Raw genomic sequence first — 26,906 nt, 5'->3', positions numbered from 1 at the left:
TTCAAAGGTAAGAAAAATGAAAACTACAACATCAGGTTTAGTCCGCAGTCTGGCTGAAGTTACCCTGCCAAGAAGTTACTGAAATACAAGAAAAGGCAGTAATCTATAGGAGATAATAGGATAATATTGTAAGTAAGGAAGAATTTAATACTTCATATCATAGGCGTTGTTAGCGGGGTGGTTGGAAAGATCCATCCCTCCACATTTTAGTCAAATATTTTTAAAGAAACTATACTACTTTGTATGTATAACATTTCTCGGAAAGGGGATTTTGATTTTGATATATTCGACCCTCCCAGATTTATAAAACTAACGACGCCAGTGTTCAAATCACAGACAGTATACTTCATTTGAGGAGTTACATTGAAGTGCATATCTTTGCTTAGCCTTCAAAAAGTTCTTTGGAGTGTTTCCTCAAAGTGTGATTGTTACATATGCAAGTATAGTTTGGTATTGAGGATATACCTACAACCGTTATGTGATATCCTTCACTTAAGAGGATGCTACGTAATGAAACAAACCCCGCTATGTGATGCTGCAGTCAAGTTGTTATAATCATTTTCTGCTGTTCGCAAAGACACGTAGCTGTTTTTATGTTAGAAGGTAAAAATTATGGGCGTCCGACAATCGCACATAGGGTCTATACGAGTTCTTCCTGCTGACTAAAAATAATGCAGGAGTTTTTTTATCTCTCCTTTAAATTTTTAAATTTTACACATGGTGTTGTTTTTAAATGTATTGAAGTGAACACTAGAATAACTGTCTGTTGGCCATTGATGGATCTTTACAGAGAGGTTTGCACGTTTCACAACGTTCAACATTGTAGTGGTCCAGAGTTCTGGTTTCGCACCGACGGAGAAGGATATGAATTACACCCAGCATTGATCGCCATAGCAGCAACCTAAACTTTTACGGTTGGAAATGATTATTTCTACACTAACGTTGATTACCTGATTCGTTGGTTAAAATTTTAAAAAAAGCTTTAATACATACTCATAAAAACAGATTTTTCAGTGGGCAGGCTTGCGCGGTTTAGTACGTATTCGGGAACACACTTGAATGCAGTGGCGATCTTGTTCCGGGTTCATAAATCCAGGGCCCTTTTCTTCATAAATCCAGGACCCTTCTCAAAACCTCTGATCTGCATAGGTTGATGGGGAAAACGCCTCGGACGTAGTCAAGGGATGAGACTTTGTGTTCCGGACTTTCAAATCCATTGCAACTATTTCAAGCTTTGAAAGTGCGCATGCATAATCCCCATGTGCAAGATGTGGTCAGACAAATCGCAAAACGCGATGGCTGCCTTCGAAACTTTGGCAGGCAGAAGGGGCTTAACGCAGCAGTACTGTTATGAAATTACACGAATGCCGTAACTGGAGGTAGTAAGGCCGCATCCGTCGATTCTCCTTGCCTGAACCACTACTGCCGTCTTGAAAACCGATACCGCGTATTAAACAGCAACATCGTCGCTTCGTAACCACCATTTTTTGGTCGCCTTTAATCCTCTACTCTCAATTTTGCAGCAATGTATTGGATTGGTATTTGTGCCCTGAAAGTTATGTACTAATACATGGTTAAAACAGAAATTAACTACTGCTTTAGCTAACTTGTATGTTAATTTAACACCAAAGACATTGCCTCCGAACATATCAGAAGAAACTAGTAACTGTCTGTGAGAATTTTAAATTGGGTTTTATTGTTTGCATCGAGCAAAGTTTTCAGCAGTATATTTTACATTTGCTGTACTCGGTTACAAAAATAGTTTAGTAAGTTTATGAATCGTCTGACAATAGTTACATGAGTAGCTGTGCTGCCACCTGTTTTTCTTATATCATAGCACATAAAAAACAGATGAGACCAACAGGTGGCAGAATAGTTCTCATCGAACGTTATAGAGTTCTCATTATCATTCAGCGGTCATTCCTCGAAAAGTGTCTATAACATCGCTTGGCGGAATACCGACAACTGCCATCTAAGTATCCGACGACAGCAGCCACTTCGAAGGCTTTCCAATTGGAACTGAAAGAAGACCGATGGCGGCAGTTATTTTTCATTTATTTCGGTGGCTATCTGGCAAAAGGCGAGACCGGACCGATGATTGTTGGCGGCGCTTTGCACACGGGAATACAATCAAATCAACATCAATTTAATAGGAGCACCTTGGAAAAGTACAACGTAATGGAGTAAAATGTGTTGGACTACCTTTGCTCTCAGAACAGATCTAATGCCATGTAAAGTGGAATGTCGAATGTCGTAAATGGTAACGAGTAAAATAACACACCGCTTCGTTTGCAGTGCATCACTACGCTCCTTGAGAGAGGATGTAGGCGGAAGTCTGCAACGGATACGTGTATCCTAAACGGAATACAAATATTCAATTATATTCAGATCCATGATTGGGAAGGTGCCCAAGTTCATCCTAATGTTCTTAAAGCCACGCATCAACACTTTGAGCTTTGTCTACAGGCCCGTTACTATCTTAAAATATGGCATTATTGCAACAACAACAATATCTATACCATAGGACACACATGGTCCCCAAGAATGGCAACATAATCACGGATAGTGACATGACCAATAAATATCAGCGCAGAATTCTATGATAATCTCAAAATAGTGACCCCACAGTATCACAGAATCGTTTCCCCTTAATTCGGAGACAATACGAATCATATCTGTCTTTGGGCATCCGCCACACATAAACTCTGCCAGTGCTTTGAAATAAGATAAATGATAAGTAAATACACCATATTACACGTTTTCTATTGTCAGCAGTCCATGTTACATGTTCGCGAGGCCATTGAAGTTTTGGTAACCCGCAATGGCCCGTTATTGATTGTTTTGCCCGTGCAACCAGACTCCATATTTCCGTGCCCATGTACTCACAGCGGACTGTGATTGTGAAGATCGGATGTGCTGCTTGAGTTCTTCCGTCTCTTATACCCCAGTCGCATGACAGTTCTGAGCGATGATATGCTTTAATCCTCTGAGTTACTTGTCATTCAAAGGTTTCTTCGAATTCCCTTCCTCTTAGTCGATGTCATTTTGTTGTGTTCGTAGCCCGTCATCTCTTTAACTGTCCTACGCCATACATCCAACATATTTGCCAGCTTTGTCACACTCAGACTACATTACCGACCACAACAATACCTTTGGAAATCACGGAGGTCGCCTATTTTACAGTGTCACCGTCTGCTTAATTCACTGTACACTGCTGCTTTATTGTTTCTCTCGTAGTACAGAGTTTGGTCTAGCACACTACGACCAACTGATCGCTGACTGTTCGTTGCTGCGATTACCGACTATCCGTTGGAAACCAGACATCTGGCGTGTTTTCATTACATTCATAACGATATGTAGGTGCAATGTTCAACGTTATTACAAAATCTTGAAAACCAACATCGCTGGTGAAGGCGTATAATATTTCTCGACGTAGTAAATGCTCCCCGCAGAACACAGCAGCAAGTATTTCATGATTACTTAGCCATAAAAATGCAAGTTTTTACTTAGAGCCATTACGTCGATTCACGTTGTCTATAACTAAAATATGTTGGAGGTTAATAATGAAGATGAGACTTCCATATCAAACATGAAGAAACTTTGTTTATTTTCATTTTTCAATTCCATGATGGAATATTACGTTAGGAGTACAATTTTCGTAATGAAGAGTATACAATCGTAAAAATATCTTAGAAGACAATGGTTTATCATAAAATACTTTGAAACCAGAGAATAAATTATGAATAATAAACTTGTTACTTTTCCTGCAGAGTTTAAGTCTTGAATGAGAAGGTGTGTCTCAAGGGTAGTGCTTGCAGCAATTGCCTCACATTTCCTACCTTCCGATGTAGATGTACATATTCTTATTATTGCGTAACAGAATATAATCCGTTTGGATTAAAGACAATTAGAACAAACACGAGATAGTTATACTCTGCTTCCAACCAATTTGAATGCAATGTCCTGGGCAGAACCACCAAAAATACATAACCTCATAAAACAGTTATATATTTGCACAGATTGTCCTTTTTTATTTTATATTAATAAATATTCGAGCTAATATACACTCTTCACTGCAAAAAATAAGTACGCATTAGATATGGTAGCTTTAGAATGCAATATATTGTAGATATCTGCCCTATATAAGAGTAACATAATATAAGTCCTTCTATTTTTTGCGTTCTAATCAATTATATCTTTATTTTTGTAAAAACAAGTACATAGATACTATACCTTTTCTTAGCATCTGAAATCAATTTCGATTCGTTGTGGTAAAAGCAGTCAACATAAGCATTATAATACATAAGCGTTATCGTTACACACTGAACATCTTTTGGCTATATAAGAACTAAATGCAGATATCAACCGATATAATCCAGACAAGAGATGGGCACTTTCAGTAAGAAGTACTCGCAGTCACTAACCCTCACACTCAAAGATTCTTGATGCCCCCATCTTCAGCAGAAGTCACTTTCAATCGATTCCCTCATTTTCACATTCACTTACCCTCACACTCAAACGTTGTTGACGCATTCAACCTCAGTCGACTCACCCACACTCAAATAACTTGCTCACAGTCATACTCACTCGCTCTCTTACTGAAATTTTGTTTATGCTCTCACCCTCATCGACTCTATCACAATCACCCTCACTAATCTATCAAAATGAGGGTGAATGAGGGTGAGGACGTACCTCTTGAGGGCAAAAATGAGTAAGTGTGCTCATCTCTGCTATTGATGTTTACTGTGATTCATTTGACACTCCATCTTCACCATCCAACTAACTAACTAACACTATGGCCTCTGGAGCCCGGAGGATCAACGCCGCATTCATAAAAGCTCTCTACTAACTTCTATCCCTAGCAAACTAGATCCAGTTTCTAATACGTATTTCTATCGCTGCGAGATCCATCTTAATATTGCCCTCTCATCTCCGCCTAGGTCTTCATAATGTTCGTTTTCCGATTGGTTTTCCAGTTAAGACTTTGAAAGAGTCCCCACTTTCTTCCATCCTAGCTACATGACCTGCTCACCTGAGCCTCCCAAATTTGATGACTATAACAATGTTTGGTAAACCGTATAAGGTATGTAGTTCCTCATTATGAAGTTTCCATCATTCCCCATTTCTGTTCTTCTTGGGTCCGAATATTCGTCTCAGGATATTTTTTTCTGAAGTAATTTCAGTTTATATTCTTCCCTCAGTGTAAGCGACCATGTTTGGCAACCATACAAAACAACAGGCATTAATATCGTTTTACATATTTTAAGCTTCAATTTCCTCTACAGAAATCGTAATGACAAGACAATTTCAACTGAATAATAACACGAATTCCCTGTTTTTAGTCGACATTTAATTTCTTTGCGAATATAGTTTTCGTCTGTTAATATTGATCCTAGACATTTGAAACTATCCACCTTATCAAAAGTATTACCTGACAGTTTAAGGCATCCATAATTTGCTGCATTACGATCCCGACCAACTTTCATTTATTTAGTTTTCTCTCCATTTACCTCCAAACCCATGGCACTGCAAGCGTTTAATAAGAACTATGCGTTTCTTTCTATTGTTCTTCTATAATTCCCATTAAATTTACATCATCGGTATATGGAATAACCTGGTTAATTACATTCAACTCTGTGTTTTGGTTGCTATCTTTGATTTTCCTTACAGCGCATTCCAGGACAAAGTTGAATATTAATGTCACAACGCATTTCCTTGTTTCAGGCAATCTTCGACGTGAAAGCTCGTAAACAAAATTTTCCTACCAGGACTTTACTTTGGGGTTCACTTAAACATATCTCAATTAATCTAATTAGCTTATTCGGTGTTCCAAATTCTTTAAGAATGTTGTACAGCGGGGGACACTTCTAAGTGGTACAGCCATATGGAGATTTACGGCTAAGGTGTACCATTTAGAAGTGTCCCCCGCTGTACAAGGTTTCTCTTCTAATCGAGTCGTAAGCTTTTCTAAAATCAACAAGTAGTTGGTGAACAGGAATAATGTTTTCCAACTTGTTTTCGAATATTTGGGGATGATAAATATTTTGTCTTAAATTTGTCGATTTAATCTAAATCCGCTCTGATAATCTTCAATAATTTTATCCTCGTATGGAGTAGTTCTTGCTAATAGAACTTTCGAAAGTATTTCATAAGATGTTGCCAGGAGAGAATTGCCTCGGCCTTTCTTGTAAATTGGAACAATTATTGATTCTTTCCACTCTTGTAGCAATTCAACCTTGCTTGAGATAAGAGAATGAGTTCGTGTATCTCGTTCCACAACTTGTCAACTTTACCTGAAACTAACTCAGCCGGAATTTCATCTGCACCCGGAGACATGCGTTTCTTTAACTTCTTTATAACAATTTTACTTCTATTCTGTTACGTTGTAGAATTTAAGGTTCTGCAGTGTCTATATCCCTTTCTCCTCGCAGATTAGCTTTCGTCTGAGTGTTTAGCTAATCGTCACAGAAAACTTTCCATCTATTTAAGATGATATCTGTATCAGTGAGAACTTTTAAACGATCGCCGGGGATTTCAAGGAAATCATATACTCTTACGTTGTGGCCTTGCTAATGTCCCCTAATTATCACAGAGTCATAATCGTTATATTGTTGGAAACCTTATGGAATACACAATGCAAAAAGATAACATTTGTGCGCATTCGGCTTATTTGTAGAAGACAAAGAAAGAATGTCAAAGTCCTAAAATATTTTTAAAAGTAGAATCTAGAGAGACATCATGACCCTTGCATTCACAGTACGCTGATACAGTGGTTGTAATATATAAGCAGCTCACTCGTATCAATATAAAAAAAATTGTAGCCACTGCTTGAACACGAAGTGAGGTATAAAAAAATCAGAACACAAGTACTTTAAAAACGTACTCTATATCATTTTCGGAGGGCTAGCAGGTCTTTGAGTTGTCTCCTATGCTGACCTCTGAATTACTAGAGAGTCATGATTGATACTTTATTCGAAAGCATATGGAACAAACATTATAAGAAATTAACAGTTGTGCAATTTGTTGTGCACATATTCGTAGATGAAGAATTTTAGACGTAGATGAAGAATTCGTAAATTCTGGACGGAGCAGTTGCTTCAGTGTTTGTTTAAAGGTTAAGTATTTTAACCGGAATAGATGGTAAAGCATGGTTTTCTATTCCCGAACTTATTATATATATTCATCAACTCAATTAACTTCACACTGCACCTTGGCCAGTACACAGCACTAATGTAAAGAACTAATGTACAGGACGTGTCGGAGTAATTCATTACACAAGATATGTTTGATCAAGATTTATATGGCACAGATCTTGAAGAGAAATGGAAACAATCAGGAAAAAGAAAAACATGGCAAAATGTTACCCCTACGAAGCTAAATAAATTTGTTTTGGTATTTTGTTACTTCAGGTATTGAAAAGACTGGGACGTGACCATGAGATAACTATTTCTTGACAAACACGCAAATGACTCCTATAAAGGCATCATGTCTGCAAAGAGATTTGAAGATATACGTACGATGATTATTATTTACTGCTGAATAGCTAGAAATGTTAGAATAGAAACAATTTTTACTTTTTTGCGAACACTGTTAGTTCAAGCAGTATGTGTCAAATGCGGCATAATTTTTAGTTTGGCTGTGCGATTCATTTCAAGCTATTCAGTTAATATCATTATTTAACAAATGTCGGAAGAAGGGAAAACCTACGCACAAGAATCTGGAATCGTCTATTATTATGGGCCTAGTACTGCCTTCGAACATCTCGTCCAAAAATGTTAAAATCGCTAACTACTTCACTGGTGTTACTTTATCTGACTTAGTACCTCAGAAAGATGTGACATCTGTAGGAGCGATGTGCCTCAAGAAACATCGATACCAAGAGAAATGAAAATTAATCTTAAATGTTTGTATTCGCGATTGACCTTACTTTAGTAAACTACTTTCGAAAGAATCTATATGTTATTCTGGTTATTACAATGCACCACGATGTAAGCAAAAAGAAAAATACTAGAAAGAAAGAAGCCAAAAACAATATGTTATTATAAGAAAACTAAAGAGGAAGTTGAGAAATTTGATGAAATGGTAAGGCATTTTACAGGCAAGCGGCAAATTCAGCGTTACCCAATCTCGTATTAAATAAATGTAAAATATAAAGTGGCAATTAATGCATTCATTTTTGTTTGATACAAAATCTTGTATACTTCATGGATGAGAAGACGAAGAAATTTTATGAAAGAGGAGGCAATGCAGCTAATTAGGATCGACATGAGCAAACGAGTACAAAATCCGTTTCTTTCGAAGTCGACTTTCGAAACTCTTTACGTTGGGAAGTGAATCTTACTTGTTGCTCTGAAGGCTCAAGAACAACTGAAAAACGTAGAAAATGCTCTGTTTGTACACGTAAAACTGACAAATAGATTACAATACTGTGTGTGAAATGTAAGGGAAATGTATGCAATTAGAATTGCAAAATATAATGTATTGAATCTTCGTAAGTGAAACCTTAAAATACAAAAGTGCTTATTAGTACCTTCATAAAGGAATCTTGAAGGGAATTATAGAATTTGTCTGTGTCTATACGGTAGAATATAATACGTGAAGTGAGATTTTTTTATAAAATTTACATGAGTATGATTCTTGCAAAAATAGCTATATACTTCAATATTAAACTTAAGATATATCAAGAAACTTTCATAGTAATTTTTATTATATTTCCGTTATATTAAATTATATTTCCGTCCTTACAAACTAGAAAAAATATGTTTATGTGCTAGTGAAAATAGTTAAGTAAACTATGTATTTTTTTTTTTTTTTTACAATAAAAAGACCGGTTTTCATTAGATAATATTGCTCGTTTTGGTGTCAAAATGAGCGTGTAAATATCAAAACAACATAGTAGTAGTATATGTAGCAGCACAGGTCCTTATGCTTTAGCTATCGAAGTATGCAATTAGAAATACTTCCACTGAGATAGTCGCTTGGGATCTACTAGACCACATCTATGAAATATTGTAAAGTTGTTTCTTGAATATGAATCCTACGCTAAAATGTAAACGAAAAGTTATTTGAAGGAGTATTGTTTCAGAAAATTAATTAAAATAGAAAAAGAGATAATTGTCCTCTACAGCATTTTTTAGAAAAAAGTAATCTACAGACAAGGGCGCCCATCAGGGGGGGGGCAAGATGTGGTCATTGTCCCCCACCTAAAGGAAATTGTACTTCCGAAGATCGAAAACCCAATGGAATTTTTAGAATAGTTACCGGCAAATTGTAAACTATATTTTAAATGTCGCTATAATTTAAATGTCGCTATATTTAAATGTTGCCCCCCTGTGGAAACCACAACATGAGTGCTCTTGTCTACAGAAACAAGTTATTAGATGATTACTGAAATTAATTGAAAAAGGAAAGAACGAACAACATTAATTAGTGATTTTAGTGGGCGTTAGTGGTGTATTCGCCTACTTATTGTGGCCATCTTTATTCGATAATTTGAAGAAAGTTTAAACAGATAGTATTTTGTATGATGGAATGAAAAGTTATTATACAGAAAGAAAAATAGTATTGAAATTACCCAGATCACAGCATAGTAAGAAAATTTAAAAAGGAAGCTCACAGGGCTCGATCTGTTTACAAATAATGTGGCATATAGTAGTAAATTCTTTAAAATTAATCTATTAAGTAAAAGTAGAATTGGAAACCTGTGATTTGCATATGATATTTCAATAACACGAGGTAATAAAATGATACTGAAGAAGAGAAATTCAATATGCAAATACCTACTTCCGCACACCTTTTGTAATTATTATTATGTAGGGATCGGTAAATTTGTCCATACGAAAATAGCTTAACAGAAACAAATCGTCAACAAATTCACGAAGGGCCGTATCCTAAAATCTCACCTTTTCAGACATAGAGAAATAAATATAGTTCCACAGAAAAGGAAAAATTTAAAAATATTCAACAATTGATCAATAATTCCACATAATTATTATCTGGAATACGTGACAAGTTATTACTGTTTTCCTGTCTACGCAATAACTATTTCTTTATTTATGTCTGAAAATGTGAGATTTTGAGATACGACTCTTCGTCAAATTGTTGACAAAATGTCGCTTGCTATGTCCCAAAAATATATATCTGTAGAAGACGACTAAACTACTTACAATGAATTTTGAAACATAGTCGAACTGAGCATGAAACTTCTCTTAATGGACGTACGCTGAAGGACTGAGGAGGATAAAAAAATACCGCAACTATTTTTATAGAGGTAGTTGGTGAGTACTTCAAGTTATATCTCCGTAGTCAAATTCACTGTATAAAATTGTTGTGGAAGTACCATGGATATCTGCATAGAACACATAGTAGACCATAACCGAAGTCTTGACCCGACTACGGTACCTCACATAGTTTTGGAACTGTGGACCTTTAAAGATTATTCTTTCATGTTTTCGGGAGCCTATAACTCCGAATTTTTGTCTTATTTATGATGTCAGAAATCACCTCCCAAACGTTGCTGGTGTTCTTTTGAAACACGATATATATATATATATATATATATATATATATATATATATATATATATATATATATATATATATATATAGATAGATAGATAGATAGATAGATAGATAGATAGATAGATAGATAGATAGATATACACACACACAGAGAGAAAGATACATCAAAATCATTACCATTTGTGTCTTCTTCAGATGCACCGTTCACTACGTTCATGCTTTTGACTCGTCTTCTATATTCAAATTCTTTTCCTTTTCTCAATGCCTCCCCTTTCATATATTTTCCATACGCTTTACTCATTGCGTCCCTTTCATTGCTTATTGGATTTCCATTGATGTAGTCAAACAGATATTCGATTAGAATGACTGTGGCTGGAATGAGTAACAGTGTCTTAGCCTTCATCTTCACAATCTGTAATGTAAAATTAATAATTAATCATAAGAATATCGACTGTAAAAGTCTAAACTATCAATAGTCCATACAAGTTTGTCTAAAGCTAGGAAATGTAATTTAAACGTTGTTTTTTTCATGACCATCTTCACCTTGAAAAGATACTTAAGCTAATATAACTACATTTTATGACAAATTGTATACATTTCTGAGGATTGCTGTACTTACAAACTCTCACAAGAAACTTTCAAAAAGAAAAGTTGTAAATAAAAAAAATGCTGCTTGCTGCAAAGAGAAATATTCAGGATTAACAATATCTATTATGTGATAACCAAAAAAAAATAAAATAAAATAAAAACTCGATAGGAGGCAGCTTGTTCTCGGAATCGAAAGACGTCTGTTTCTTCTGAAACTTCTGGCTCTTCACCCTCTAGAGATCAAGATCTTTCATTGCTTCCTGATAAGCTTACCCACACCAATGCTCTTGAAATCTCACCGAAAGCTCCATAAATAACTTCAGACTCTCACTCAGCAGTTGGCAGTTCTACTGTAAACTTACGGAAGAAATCACTTCCAATTCCGTAATCATTTCCATATTTTTCACAAAACAAGAGCCTGCTTTACATAATACTAAATCGTTCTATATGAAGCCAGTACGTTATTACACTTGTTTGATTTACAATAAATAAAAACTCGAAACGCCATCATTCTTAAGACCACTAATCTGAATCTGTATCAACATCTCAACTATTAAGTTCATCCAACAGTGTTTGACGCCAGTGCAAAGGTCCAATTATGAAATTCTTTAAGTCACAAAACCATAACTCAACCTAAACGTACGCCGCTGCCTGCAGTTACAAATCATCATGTCGATCCCACGATCACACAGCAAGAAGTTCTAGACATTCACCCTTCGCGTGCTATTCTTATTAGTATATAGAATATATAATAATAACCCTAACCGCAGCGTGAGCATATGTGATTCGCTTACTTACTGACAAGAAGACTCATCGGTAGGCTTCGGATTTTTAGGTCCCAAAAAATTCAAATTAGGATTTTAAAAAGTGCATTTTAGGATTTTATAGGTTTTTAAAAACACCGTTTAGGATTTTTGGCATTATATTACTGAAAACGAAATATTACTACACTTTAAACACTTTGTTAGTTATTTCATACTTAAATGGTAACCTTAATTTAATAAGGTTTATGCTAACCAGTCTTCTGCGTAATAAGAATAATAAAACTCTTCTTATCTTGGACTTTTTTTGATAGCTGAAATATAGTTTAACATATGTATGGCCTGTCGTTCTATAGTAGTAGTAGTAGTAGTAGTAGTAGTAGTAGTTTTTTGTCAGTTTTCTTATATTTGAAATTTTATACAACACCACAAATATCACTTCACTTTTCTAACGATACACTGAGGAAATACGAATGTTCAAATATTGTTTTTCCGGCACTTTTCATGTTTTCTATAACGCAAAAAGTGGTCACTTCACTCTCTGTAATGGCACTGAACAACAAAATATTTGGCAAGATTTTCTGTTGTGAACATTTTCCTGTCGTCTGACAAAATTCTCTTGAATGCAGAAAAACTGCGTTCCACTTCACACGATGTAAGAGGCGTATATTTCATACTGGCTAATTTCTCGGGATTCCATAGCAAATTTTCTTGGACGTTGTCTCCACGAAGAATTTGGCCCACTAGTTGTATCTGTGTGAAATCAGGACTGCGTTTCAAAACCGCCTCCAACTTGTCCGCAATTTTTGTTCCAACTTCCCCAGGTACTTTTTTCTCTTTCACTTCTTGAAGAATTTGAAGAGCTTCTGTTAGTGGAAGAGACTTCTTCTTCAATTCAGTGATGGCTTGAGGCAGATGAGAAAAGTTGGCTTTAATGTAACTTAGTTGTTGTACATCAAACTGTGACTTCAGTGCTTTTTTTGCAGACGTGATTGAAGCGGTTTCAATCTCGTCGAGCGAATCGATGACCTGAACAATGCTTTCAAAATTATCTGCATAGTACAGTGCTGCTGAGAGCCACGTTCCCCAACGGGACACAACGGGCTGTGGTGGCAGTGATGTGTTTGGAAGCATATCCTTGAAGGTAGCCACTCTGTTAGGAGCTTTAAAGAAAACCTTCTTTATAGATGAAATTATGTAATTGACGATTGATTACGTGTTTGAAAGTATTTTTCAAGTTAAAAATAACTATAAAGAATCATTTAGGACGTTATAGGTTCTAAAAGCTAATTTAGGATTTTTTAGGTCCTAACCCCCAATTAGGACATTTTAGGTCCTATAAAACTAATATAGTTCTACTTATAGCAACTTGAAATGTAAAGAAAACACGAATTTTTTGCATTCACTGTACAGGAATAAAATAGGTTCGAACCTAAGAATCCGTATCCTACTCATCGGCAACCTGCTTCAAAATAAGGTATCTATAGATCGCTGTTACCACAGAGTTGAGAAATTTCGAGGCGCACAGTGTCTCAGTGGTAGAGAGTTCACCCTAGGTGCTTGGGGTCCCTGGTTCGATACCAGCTCGTGCTATGTGGAGTTTGTGGTGGACAAACACCGTGCTCGTGGGTTTTCTCGGAAATCTCCCGTTTCCTCCCACTTTCTTCATTACATCATTTCATTCATTTCTCATCATCAACCTCTTCTTTAGCCTAACCTGCATAATCGTGGGTCGTAAAACTTAAAGATTTCATTTCATTTCATTTTTGAGATATTTCGAAAACAAGCGACCATAGTTCCACGTTGCAAAAATGCCCTTACTTAGAACTCTCATTCCACCAAAAAGTGTGCTGCTCTACTGCCCATGTATTCGCATTGCAAAGGATCGCACAAACTCTAAAACCGCACATTATTTAACCAGCCTTCTGTCTCTATCACTTGCAAGGTCCAACATCCTGCTAACTCCTACCAATGTAAGAATAACCCTAAACTTCAACCAAACAAAAATCAGATACTGCTGCTACACTCTGCCTCAAATGTCTTAGGCTTCAACTAATGTCTCAACAGGAACTCAAATCTCGGTTATACCTCCTCCAACTGTAGGAAAATCTTTTATCACATTAATACTTTAGAATGTTTTCCATTACAACGAAAAACAATTTATTAATGGTTTTGGAGCAAAACTTCCATAAGTGTCAAACACGTAGTTAAAATCTTTGTTTCCAAGGTCGTAGCCAGCTAAAGTGTTTAGGATGCCAGAAACATTTAGAATTGGTCCAATCATTTGAAAACATTTTAAAACAAAACATTTCCCCAAATTACGTCATTTAGAAACTTTAGTGGAAGCAGAATATGGGGCTCTGGACCCTTAGTTCTTTTTGTCTAAGGTCCTGAAACCGATCATACATGGAAGCAAAGTATACGGAAAAACACGTTTTTGTTCCAAATTCCAATTTCAAAAGTGCACCTGTCATTTCCAAGGTTAAATCATTATCTTTATAGGAAATCAAGTTTTGACCATAGGCATAGGCGTAACTAGAGGAGGGCAGAGGGCCAGGATCTTTCCCAGAAGCAAAGCTGTCTCGCTTATAATTGTTTTACTTGACGAAAATAATGTGATACATTTATCTCAATTCACTCATATCCAATGCAATTTTCAGAAATATGGTGCCATGCTCTTAGCAAAATACTAATTACACTAGTGATAGCTACGTAATTACGTTTCAACTCATATATTAGTTTTTAATTCGCTTTGCAACTAAAAACTATAATGACAAGGAACTATAAAGCAACGAAAAAATTATGTTGCATAAACATGAATTCCTGGGGGTTACGCTCCGCTATGCCTTCTGTGTACGTTTAGAACATTTATTATTTTTGGTTGTATGTACTTGGCGTAATAGCACTGAAAGTAACATATTTGGATGTAAAAACAAGAAGGTAACAAACGCAAGACAATAGTCGGCTGAGCACCATAAAACTGGAAGAACAACATAGAAGACGAAGGTAATATATATGTAACAGCACAATACAAGGACACGAAATCAAAACAAGCAAATAAAAAAGCGATCTTAAAAAATATGCTACTCTCTAGTCATTTTGTGAAATGAAACCGATATTTGTTACTCTATAGGCATCAAAGAAGTAAAGAATAAGTAATTACCTAGGCGCATGTGCTTAGCACCTATATCGAAAAGCTGTACATAATTACGACTATCTTCTGTTAGTGTAGATAACCAAATATTGAAATATTTGCAAATAGTGTCCTCAGGTGCATGACAGCCCTCTCTCGTAACATTTGGCGCAACTTTTGTTTTCATCCAGCAAGGCAGCTTATATTAGATGTGGACCGGGATGTGAGAGGGCGGATTGAGTATGCATGGAAAGCCTAACGCAATTTTATTTCTGGTTATTGTTATAGGCACTATAGTTATTGTGAAAACCGATGTCGTCGCCCCCGAGCGTGGTCGACAACTAATGGAGGGGGGAAAGGAGTGTGGCCAAGAAAATCGTAGACCTTCACGTTGGCTATCCTAGTAGTCCTGCTTTTTCTCACAGGGACATTAACCATATCTCATTGGAAAGCACATTGAACACAAATTCCGACGAAGTAACTGTTGTCCCCAGTGCTCAACTTGTAAAAGAAGACGAAGAAGAAAATAAAAAATAGAAAAAGCAATTTTTTTGTAAAATTTATGGGACGCTGGCAACATTGTTGTTTTTCTTACGCGGAAAAAAATAATCTCACATATAGTCTATACATTGGCAACAATCATATAAAGAAATGAACGGCGTAGATACAATAGCAAGAGAGAGAAAATTTCGGAACTTCGTACTTTTGTTGGTCACTTTATACATATTTTTCGATGAACTGGCGTCACGTTAGCAGCATTAGTGACATCCCTAATTTCCCCAGGGATATGAAATATACTTCGTACGAAAGCTCATGGAACACAGAGTTCAGACAGATAACTTTTATGCCCCCATGCGTACTACAACCTACAATGTTTTCGAGAGTCCGACAAAGTGTTTTTTTTTTAAACGTTCTTGCTCTTCTTCTTTTACAGGTTGAGCACGAAAGTTACCTATTTGGAATCTGTGTTCTACAAGTTTTTGAACGAGGTATTGTTCATGTTCCTGTGTCAAATAGGTGCGTCGCTAGGGCTGCCAGGCAACCTCAGGGTAGATGGCAAGTAGACAAGGGGAGTGTAGAGCCGTACGAGCTTCCGAATTTTTATCTCCGTTGCTATGGCACCTATGCCCCTCATTGTTTTGTTTGGTTGTTCCCAATGCCTGCCGTACTTTTGAGATTTTTTCCTGCATAGGATATAACTGTGTTGCCAGCGCTCCTCAAAGTTCAAATATGTGGCTTTCTTTTATAACAAAATATACACTGGAGAAATGGGTACATTCAATGTATTTACCCCTCGTAAGCCCAATAACCAAATACAGAGTATCACTAGATACAATATTCATTTGTTTATATTGGTATAGAATTCTTATATTTCGGGGAGCGGTGGCTCAGTGGTAGAGCGTTCACCTCGGTGCTTGGGGACCCTGGTTCGATCCCAGCTCGCGCCGTGTGGACTTTGTGATGGACAAACACCGTGCTCGTGGGTTTTCTCGGGGTTCTCCCGTTTCCTCCCACTATCTTCATTCCACTATTTCATTCATTGCTCATAATCACCGTCTCCTTTCGCCTAACCGGCATAATCGTGGGACATAAAACTCAAAGATAATTCTTATACTTGAAGCTCTTTGGGATAAGTTTAAAAGCAATTTGAGCTTGGTATTATAGATAACATATTTGAAATGCTACTTTAGTTGTAAGGCCATTATCATATTGTTAATAAATGTAGCTGAAGCAAAAATATAATGTTAATATTGCAACAACTTTATTTGCATTTACTTTCATTTGTTGAACATTTGTGTTCATGATGTTAATCCAATTTCCAACGTCTGTTAGTTTTGAAAACAAAAACGACTGTTGCCTAAAACATCAAGATCAACTAATAAGAACGTGTGAAACCCAGAAAACTTTCCAGAATGAAGCAAAGACCAGTATTTTTCTTCACGCGATTGATTCAGTTCAAAACAAGTTAAGCTAATAATTCACAGCCCAGACACTGGTGTATTCGTGTTAGCCATATGAGACTGGCATTATATAAAAGACGTCGGTTACTATAGTTCGTGGTTAGTCGCTGGTGTTGCAATAAGGAAAACAGGTTTAGGATGTCATATAGCTTGAGAAGCACTTGGAATAATATTCTGCCAAAGTTTACCAGGTCTTCATGTCTTTACAGGCTGTTACTCGACGAGGAAAGTAGGAAGCAAACAGTAAGATTTTAGTTTAGAATAAAATCGGATTCCCTTTCAGGAGTGCTACAGTTGTTACAGGAACAAGACCTGAATGATACTCAACTTCAACTACTAGAGCTTGCTTATTTAAAGATTATTAAGAAAATCGGAAACTCTTGTGATGAAAGTTCATGCATTCACTTCCATCAGTTCCATCAGCAGTTAATGACATTGTTTGTTTACCGTGCACTCCCAACTCTTTTCGACAACATATTCTGACATGCACTGTTCAACTGTACTGTTGGAGTAACTCCGCCATTCCGTTTGCAAAGCCTTTATATTTAATCGTTTTTTTTTTCTCAAATGCCAACAAAACCATACGTCCACTTCAGATGACACAGCCTGCCGTACCAGATATCTTAGTTTCACCTTACTCGTGCAAAACACTCTCTTGCAGGTGTTTTGTAAGTAATCGTCTTGCTGCAGTTATTGTGTTTGCAAGGACAATCGCAAAAATACCGTGACAAGATATTACTGCGAGAAAGCCGAGAATGACTAAATAAATTATGCCTAATTGCAATAATTAAGGAAAAGAAACGATTAATATTAGATTTATCCATTAAATTGATATACCAACTTTAACGCAAGACCCCAAGTGGTTCATGTTTTTAAAGAAGTGGAAATTTTGAAAATTAAAAGCAGTTCGTTTGTGAAGTGAACATAAAAATTGGTATGAATATAAATAAATGAATATATAAGGTAACCAAGAAAGTTATGTGCTTTTTCATCCACAAACTTCAAACATCGATATGTCACCTAACACGTACCTGGAAGATCAAAAATACTCCCCATCAGCAATAACGACCTTCTGTCAACGTTCTGGAGAGCCACGAATTCCATCGCGATAGAACTTAATGGGCCGTGAACCGAAGAATATATCAAATGAATTTTCCATCTCTAATACGGATTTTAACTGACTTCCACTAAGGTGATTACCCAAGGAATGGAATAGGCGATAATCACACGGTGTAATGTCCCATGAGTATGGCTAATTCAATAGTGTTTCCCATGCTGGGCGCAGAATGGTGTCCCGGGTTAACCTAGCCACGTGCGGCTTAGTGATGTCGTGTAACAGGAGCACCCCTTTTGCATTTCAGAAGTTCCAGCTCCAGAGTTTAGAGTTTTTCTTGAACACTTCTCAACCACTGACAGTACATAGTTCCATTGATGCTCTGATCAGGTATTAGCAGTTCCCGATGCACGATGCCTTGAGTAGTCCACCAAACACACAGCTGAACTTTCTTTTGGTGCAGTGCTGTTTTCGACTGTTTTGGAAACGGTTCATCTGAGGCTAACTAATGATGAAGGCACCGTAGATCTTTGTGCAGGACCCACTTTTCATCACATGGCAACATCCTGTCCAGAAATGGCTCCTTCCACAGACGAGACAGCAAACACACACTGGTGTCTGCTCGCGTTGCGTTCTGGTCCGAAGTAAAATCATGTGTGATCCATCGACCCAAGTTGTACTGCTTCCAAAGTTGATGAAGGTGTTTCCGAATGGTTTCTCCACTCTCACTGAATTGTAGTCCCAGTTCCTCAAATGTCTGGCCACTGCTCGCCTCAATTGCTGCATGAAGATCCTTTTTTTTTTTTTTTTTTTTACATGTGTTGGTCTTCTGGAACGTGGTGCGTCTTCGATTGTTTCGTCCACATCCTTAAACTTGTTAAACCACCGATACACTTTCCTCGTAGTCACGACACCGTCAGAAAAGGTCTGGCATGTCTTTCAGCCCGCTGCAGCGGCGTTTGACCCCAGTTGGTACTCTGCAGCATACACGCCCTTAAAACGCTCTGAAGAGGTCCCATGTTCACTCTAGCCTTACGGAAGTCCACAGTGTAACTGAACGGCCACAAGTAGGTAGTATGTTGGATATACCCACATCAAGAACTGCCTTTCGCCTTATCTCCATTATGCATTCAACTCATGGTTTGAGGTCGAATGCAACACAGAGATCCACAACAAGCTGCAAAACTTTGTTGTTTACCTCTATACGGACTAGTGACAGCCAGTATTTGGTCATTGGGCATACGAGGCGTAAATGGGGGTGTTGAATTTGCCCACTACAGTGTAAATTTTCTTATTAAAAAAAAACACATACTGTATTTGAACTTTGACGAACACTGGCAACACTGTTATTTGTCGCACGCAGGAAACGCATTTCACATGTACGCAAGACATTGAGAAAAGTCATATAAAAACAATGAAAGGCGTAGGTAGAATAGAAAGGGAAATAAAAGTCCCGAAGCTCGTACCACTCTCCACTCTCCTTGTCTATTTTTCATCTACCTTTACGTTGTCTGGCAGCCCTAGTGACGCACATATTTGTCACAGGAACATCGACAGTACATCCATGAAAAACCTATAGAACACAGATTCCAAATGGGTTCCCATACCCAACTTGTAAAAGAAGAAGAAAAAGATAAAAAATTTAATAAATGATAAAGAATTTTCACTTTGTCGGACTCTGGCAACACTGTTCTTTGTCGTACGCAGGGGAAGCACAAAAGTTATCTCTCTGAATTCTGTGTTCCACAAACTTACCAAAGAGGTATAGTTCATGTACCTGTGAAAATTAGGCGCGTCGCTAGGGCTCCCAACGTAATGACAGTCCATCGTAAAGTATGTGCATAGTGACCATCGGAGTTACGAAGTTCCGAAATTTTCTCTCTCTTGTGATTATATCTACGCCTTTAATTTCTTTTATGATTGTTGGGAATGCGTGGAGTACATGTGGAATTATTTTTTCCGGGAAGCACACTATCCGGGGAAAGGGAAGAAAGAAAGGATTGGATAAGGAAGAAAGCTGTCTTTGACCTACATGTTAGGTAGTATTCTGGTATTTGCTTGGTGTGAAAGACGAAAACCCAGCAGAACCTCATTCACTACGGCTGGCTGGAAAATATTTTCTACACCCCACTGGGAATCGAACCCGAGACCGTTCGCAGCAAAGGCGAGGGCGGCCGCGACTACGCTACGCGGGCCCACACAATTGCTTTCGAATCTGGCATATCAATATTAAAAGTTTGAGCTGAACACAGACGTTTGTTTGGTATGATATTTTAAACTATGTTTGTATAATCAAAGACAGGTTTTTAAACCTCAAACTATCCCAGGCATAAGTGTCGGAAGTCTTATAAAACGCTTTTTGTCCGTCCGTCCGTCTATTGACTAGACTCAGTGCAAAAGTTATAAGATATATGGAGAAACGGTTTCTTGAAATCTATTCAACGTCCAAAAAGTAGGTTTCGTGTTCTTCGATTACTCTCTATTCAAACGGGAAATAGCTCAAATTAACTATTTACGGTTTCAATGTTTATCGCAATCAGATAAGAACAGTAACAGAGAGCAAGAAGAGTTCTTTCTGTAAATAAGTCAATCTCTTAAGACAACATATCATGCCTCTCCAAATACTCTAAATAAAAAAGGAGACTTTTACATTTCCTATTACCTTCCGTTTCACTATTGATTTCCATAGAGCAGAAGTAGTAAACTATTAACATAAGTGTTTTGTACCAATTCAGTATACCACGAATAGGTGTAATTTCCTCCGTTAGTCCTGTGCTCAAACCAGAGTTGGTTAAAATTAGCCATTTAAAGTTTCACCTGTTATCACAATAGAAAGAAAATAGTAACACGGACCAAGAAACGGATTTTTACAAACAATGTCTCAAGGCAACATAAAGCTATTAACCACAATATTCTACAAAAATCGAAAGTGGATCAAAGTTACCAACACTTCCGGTTTCAATGCTGATTCCCGTACAGCAAAAGTGGTAAAATATATCATGAAATGGTCTTCACAATCGATTCAGCGTATCAAGTATATTTTCCGTCTTTTCCGTTGAGACTCTAATAAATCGGAAGTAAATAAAATTACGCATTTCTGTTTTCAAACTTTAATATCATGAAGCGAAATCGGTAACAGATAGTGAGAAGCGTTTCTCCCAAACGTGTTCCAAGCCCAAAAGTGGTTCAAGTATACTATTCCTTACGGTTTCGAAACTAATTTGTACGTTTATCGCGATGTGGATTTATTCAAATGATTAAGATTCATAAGTAAATATATCACGAATAATTACAATTCACTCTAAGAAACCAAAATGGTTTAAATTAACTATTTCTTCCCGTTTCAATACTTTCTTCTACAAGGTACGATTCTTAACCTTGCTGATTTATTCATATATATTTAATTCTATAATGGTATTTAGTTATGTTTATTATACAAGGTGGTTACAATTAAGGTGCCACTATTCACGGCGGTCTTGCTACGAGCAACTGTTGAGAACGCCATTTTGCGGAGACAACAAATCGTCGATATGTCTGGAGCATATGGAGCATGTTATGTAACTTTCTCACTATAACCGCAAATATTAATAAAGTTATTACCCATTGCACATTTTGTTACCATTAAATGTAAATAAAGTTTCAGCTTTTGTTACCCTCACATTGTTACTAAAGTTGTTCCCTTCGCACCATTTGTTACAATCACCTGCCTTTATCTTGATTGCATTACATTTAAAGAGATTGAAGACATTGAAACACATATTAACACATTCTTATTTTTAATATGCGATATTTAAAAGTTCTCAAGTAAACAAAGTTTCAGCGCCCTGGAGTCAGGAATTTGTGAATATCTACGTTTGTTTCCAATTTTAACCTCTTTTGACTCTCTGCATTGGGGTATGATCTAATTGAAAGTGCAATAATAAAAAGGGACAGCAAGAAACAGTGTTCATTATGTCTGAAAATTAATTTCAAACTGTTCAGTCGTTTTGATCAAAAAAGTGAAGGGAAACATCGGCCTCTTATATTATGAGATTCAATATAATTTTTACTTCAACTTCCTAGAAATACATTGTGCACACATTGTTTAGATAAATTATACGCAATATAACTTCAATAACATAAGTTGAACATATGTTATTGAAATTATATTGCGTATAATTTATATAAGTTGAACATAAGTTGAATTTATATAAGTTGAATTTATTTTAAAGTTGAACATAACAGAAAATTGATTATATGTTATACTAAGTTACTTACGTTAGCGAAGTGTAAACACTCGTTATACTATCAGCAGTAGATCCAAAACTCAAAGCAGAAGTATTCTTCCTACTCAGAACTATTGAACTTTACCAATTCTTGGAATATATGTACGTATATACAACTTTATAGGTGTCTGTTTTCAAAATGAAAGATACACATAATAATAAAAAAATAGTCAAATTACAGTAGAAAATAGATTACTAATTATATGACTACCAAATCTTCTTTCAGAAATGGAATCACGATTAGATACAGATATTTGGGTGTAATATCTTCAAGGATGTAATTTACTGTTTAAAATGACTGGTAATTTAGTATCCATTAGGACTTGTTGATAAAGATACAATCTTTCCTTTTGAGAAAATCAAGTAACAAAAATGTCTAGTTTTCAACAAGAATTTTCATGTTCCTGAAGACCAACAGAAAACAATATTAAATAAACCAATAGAAAGTAAGAAGAAAAGGTTTTCAATAAAAGTTTTAAAATAGAAAAAAAACTTTGAGTTTTACGTCCCACGTTTATGCCGGTTAGACTAAAGGAGACGGTGATGATGAGTAAAGAATGAACCATATGAATGAATGAATGAATGAATGATCCAACCATATTATAGTTCATTTGCGAGCCTAATGTGCAAATTTTAGGGCGGCCCGCAAAAATTTAGAAGGGGGGCACCCCCAGACCCCTCGTGGATACGGGTCTGGTCGTATGTTCACCCAGTAGCTTGTAATTAACGTTATTGACTGAAAATAATAAAATATCAAACTTTTACAGGTAACGACTGTAATTATTAGACTTTTAAACAATGCAATAAATAAGTGTCGGTTGTCTTATTGAACTCCGCTTATCTGTTGACAGGTATCGGAGCAAGAACTGTAAGATATGTCGAGATGATGTTCTTTTTCGCCATCGATTCAGTGTTCCCAGAATTGGCTCCATCTCCTCCGTTGAACCATTTTTCAAACCGGAAATGGTTTCAAATAGCCATTTCCGGTTTCAGCATTTATCACGGTAGAAAGAAAACGCTAATATATAGCCAGAAATAAATTTTCGCTAATGATTCTCCATATCAAGGCAATATAATACACTTATCCATAATACTGATTGAAAACGGGAATTATATTCATATTACTTATTATTTCCTGTTTAAATACTGATTTTCATAGAAAAAAAGTGATAAAATAAATATATATGCGGTTTTTCGTAATTGATTAACCTTTCCAGGAATATGGTTCGTCTTTTCCATTATCTCTCTACTGACATAGGAATTAATTCAACTTAATCATTTCTGGTTTCAATAATTTTCACCATAAACAAAAATTATAATAGATGGCAATTTATGATTATCTACAATCAATTCTCGGTATCAAGAGATCATATAATCACATTTCGCAACATTTTACCAAGACCGGAAGTGATTGGAATTTAATAATATATTCGGTTTAAATATTTACTTGCATGAAGCCGAAACGACAAGATATACCGAGATGCACTCTTTCAAATCAGTTCGTTTGCCAAGAATAAATTCCATCTTTTCCCTTAACAGTCTATTCGAACTAGAAATGGTTCAAATAAATTATTTACAGTTTCGACATTTACTGTCATAGAAGGGAAATAGTAATAGATAATGTTAGGCTGTTTTTTGCAATCGATACGTAATATCAAGCACATATATTCTGTACATTCGAGAGATAACTTCGAAAACGGACGTGGTTGAGGTTGCTAGTATTTCTGATTTCAATACTGTTTTACATAGACCAAAACTATAAGAGATATCGAAAAGCGGATTCTTGTAATCAATTAAGCGTTCTGAGACTAGGTTCGTCTCCTCCCTTAACCTTTATTTAAATCAGCTGGCGAATAACGACTTGTTGTTTCAACTTTTGTCACCATAGAACGGAAACAGGAAGAAATGAGAAGTAATTATCATCTTCTATATTATATTTATTTAGCGTACCAGGAACAGGTTCTGTCTTTGATCTTATTACTCTATTGGAACCAGTAAATAAGGAAGTACTGCTTCAAATTTTAGTATTAAATATGCATAGTTCGGGAATCTAAAGTAGTTTTTCAACTGTGAAACGAAACCCGCATAACGTAATAGTATGCACTAAAATTGTTTTGTTAACTAGGAGAAGTACCGTATACTAAATACATAACAATATGTACATGGCAAGACTTTAAGCTTAGAAGAGATATGATTACAAAAACGTAAATAAGTTCATTAAAAAAAAAACAAATAAAGAAAAAGTTAGCAAAATTCAAAGCAGTTTAATCATCTTAATTACGGATAGAGGAAAACCTTGACTTTTATATTGTAGTCAAATAACCTGTTTTAAATTTTATTTCTTTTCTTCTACAGGTTCCTGTTCTTATGATCTATATCTTTCATTAAAACTACCATTGAACAGATCATTCTAGAAAGACCACATGTAACAGTATGGGACAAACTGAGTTATGGATGAATTTGTCATTCTGAACAAGATGGGTTCGTGTATGCAGCTTTCCAAATAGGAGGTAGAAATGAGAAAAGAAGAGTAACATTAAAAATAATCCAAAACGACTGATTATATTGTCCAGTTCATACTTGGCCAAGTCGCTCTGGTTAGTAGTGGCATTGATGATGATATTTAAGTTCTAATTTATGCCTTTTTTCATGGGGATTTGAGAGTAGATTGAGAAGGAGTTGACATATGGGATAAAGGAAAATGATGGGCATTAGTGAAAAATTCATTGTTTCCGGAACCTAGGAGATGAATACTGGCTTTTCGTATCCAATGTATAACTATGCTGAACCTCGTCGGCATGGGAGGTAACAAGAGAAATAGATGGGGGTGGGATGAAAAAATACAATAGAAACTACTAATATTAGAGTCCGATCATTAATTCGCGGGGCTATTGAGAAGAATAGTGACTACCGATGCCGTTTACATCCAAAGGGTCTTTCCTAGTAAGATAGTGAAATAGGCCCTTGAACCAAATTGGGTCGCTATTGACCCTAAAAAGGTTACTCTTGACCTAAAACTACTTCAAAAAAAAAATTTGACCCTTCCCCTACCCCTTCTCCTTATCGAATTATCGTATCATACCTGCTCAAAATTGAATATTTTTAAATTTTGGTAGGGGTGGTTGTAAAATTTTGAAAGTTTCAGAAATTGTAGATACTATCTGGGTATAAATGTGTACTTTTTCCCAAAACCATCGATGCATTTGTTCTTTACTTTTTTGCGTGTTGAAAATTTCAAAAATAAATAAATACATAAAATAAAATTTCGGGGGACACGTCGCTGACTTTTTGGTTAAAAATGTGTTATACCGTTAGGTATAACATATATCTGTTGAGGAGGCATCAAAGTGGTGGCAACACTATGAAAAAGAAATGAAACTGAAAGCAAACTTTTTTTTTTTTTGCATAGTTTTCTCACCATTTTAGAGCCCTCAAGGTGAGGCCCATCCCAACAATCCTTTGCTAGAGTTCACAATTTTCCTTTCTCTTGCGTCCCTTCCGATTCTATCATTTTTCCGCTGCTTCGATTGTGTCCGTTTCTGAATAAAAACACCAAATATATCTTCGTAACAGTGCTTCCACTGCAACCGACTCTTGCATAACGAAGTTAAACACACCTCACATCGGCTCCTCGTGTCTATCAGTGATTGCTTCACTGGCCTCATATAGTGGCGCTCTCTATCGGTAGCGCTCTCTACTGCTAGCTGTGTAACTTTGTAATGATTTGGATATTCAAATTTTGAAGTCCCCTAGTTCACATCCTTCTGGTCTTAAATTTTGATTATTTTCATTTCTTATAATGCTCCATCAAATATGCTATGTAGCAATTAGATCTTAGCGACCACTTGTGGATCCCTCCGTGTAAGAGAAAATGTTAAGGCGTCTTAATGGAAAGTAATTCTTGAAATACTTTCAATAAATATATATTCTGCCAATGCAAGAGTCAGGAATATTTATCTATCTATCTATCTATCTATATCTATATATATATATATATATATATATATATATATATATATATATATATATATATATATATATATATATATATATATATATATATATATATCGTCGGCGGCAATTCAAAACCTGCTATGTGCATTTTGCAGGAGAAGCGAAAAACAGTATCCTGGTTAGCTTTTTGGCTTTATAAAAGTGATGTTATAAGTAATATTTGATGCTGCACGTAACTTGATACCTTTTCAAGTAACTTGAGAAGGTACCAGTTACGTGCAGCATCAAATATTACTTATAACATCACTTTTATAAAGCGAAAAATCTAACCAGGATACTGTTTTTCGCTTCTCCTGCAAAATGCACATAGCAGGTTTTGAATTGCCGCCGACGATATATATATAAAGGATGCTATCGAGACGAGGCCAGACGAGACTTTGTCCGGTCTCGGTCTCGGTCTCGAGGAAAAAGCCTGGGTCTCGTCTCGAGAGTCTCTAAATAAATAGTGTGAAATTAAAATCATGGAAGTATTATCATCGTACAGTCTGTTGTCTTCCTTCTTATTTTTTCTTTCATTTTTGACTTAGAATTATGGTATGGTATACCTCTTCATAGGTAATTTGCTAGCGCCAATGCTTTCCGTGCGTGTGTCCTAGCTTCAATCATCAGT

General features: G+C 36.2%; 1 protein-coding gene across 15 annotated transcripts in view; it reads right to left on the bottom strand.

Moving 5' to 3' along the window:
- Window positions 1–22,432, bottom strand: part of LOC145680804 (uncharacterized) — a 296,773-nt gene extending 274,341 nt beyond the window's left edge. For 8 of the 15 annotated variants that reach the window (XM_081751855.1, XM_081751867.1, XM_081751857.1 and 5 more), the window contains exons 1-2: window positions 22,275–22,431; window positions 10,698–10,932 (exon numbers count right to left, since the gene is read on the bottom strand). In XM_081751855.1, the coding sequence (XP_081607981.1) occupies window positions 10,698–10,923 (226 nt within the window). In that variant the 5' untranslated portion in view covers window positions 10,924–10,932; window positions 22,275–22,431. Of the gene's footprint in view, window positions 1–10,697; window positions 10,933–22,274 lie in introns of all 15 variants that reach the window. The other 7 variants (XM_081751866.1, XM_081751865.1, XM_081751864.1 and 4 more) reach the window with 1 other exon arrangement.
- Window positions 22,433–26,906: the final 4,474 nt, after the last annotated feature.

This window comes from Thermobia domestica, chromosome 3 (assembly GCF_964235325.1).
Source record: "Thermobia domestica chromosome 3, izTheDome1.hap1.1, whole genome shotgun sequence".
Classification (NCBI taxonomy): domain Eukaryota; kingdom Metazoa; phylum Arthropoda; class Insecta; order Zygentoma; family Lepismatidae; genus Thermobia; species Thermobia domestica.
The sequence above is the reverse complement of the archived record's forward strand: the minus strand, read 5'-3'. Positions and strand labels throughout refer to the sequence as shown.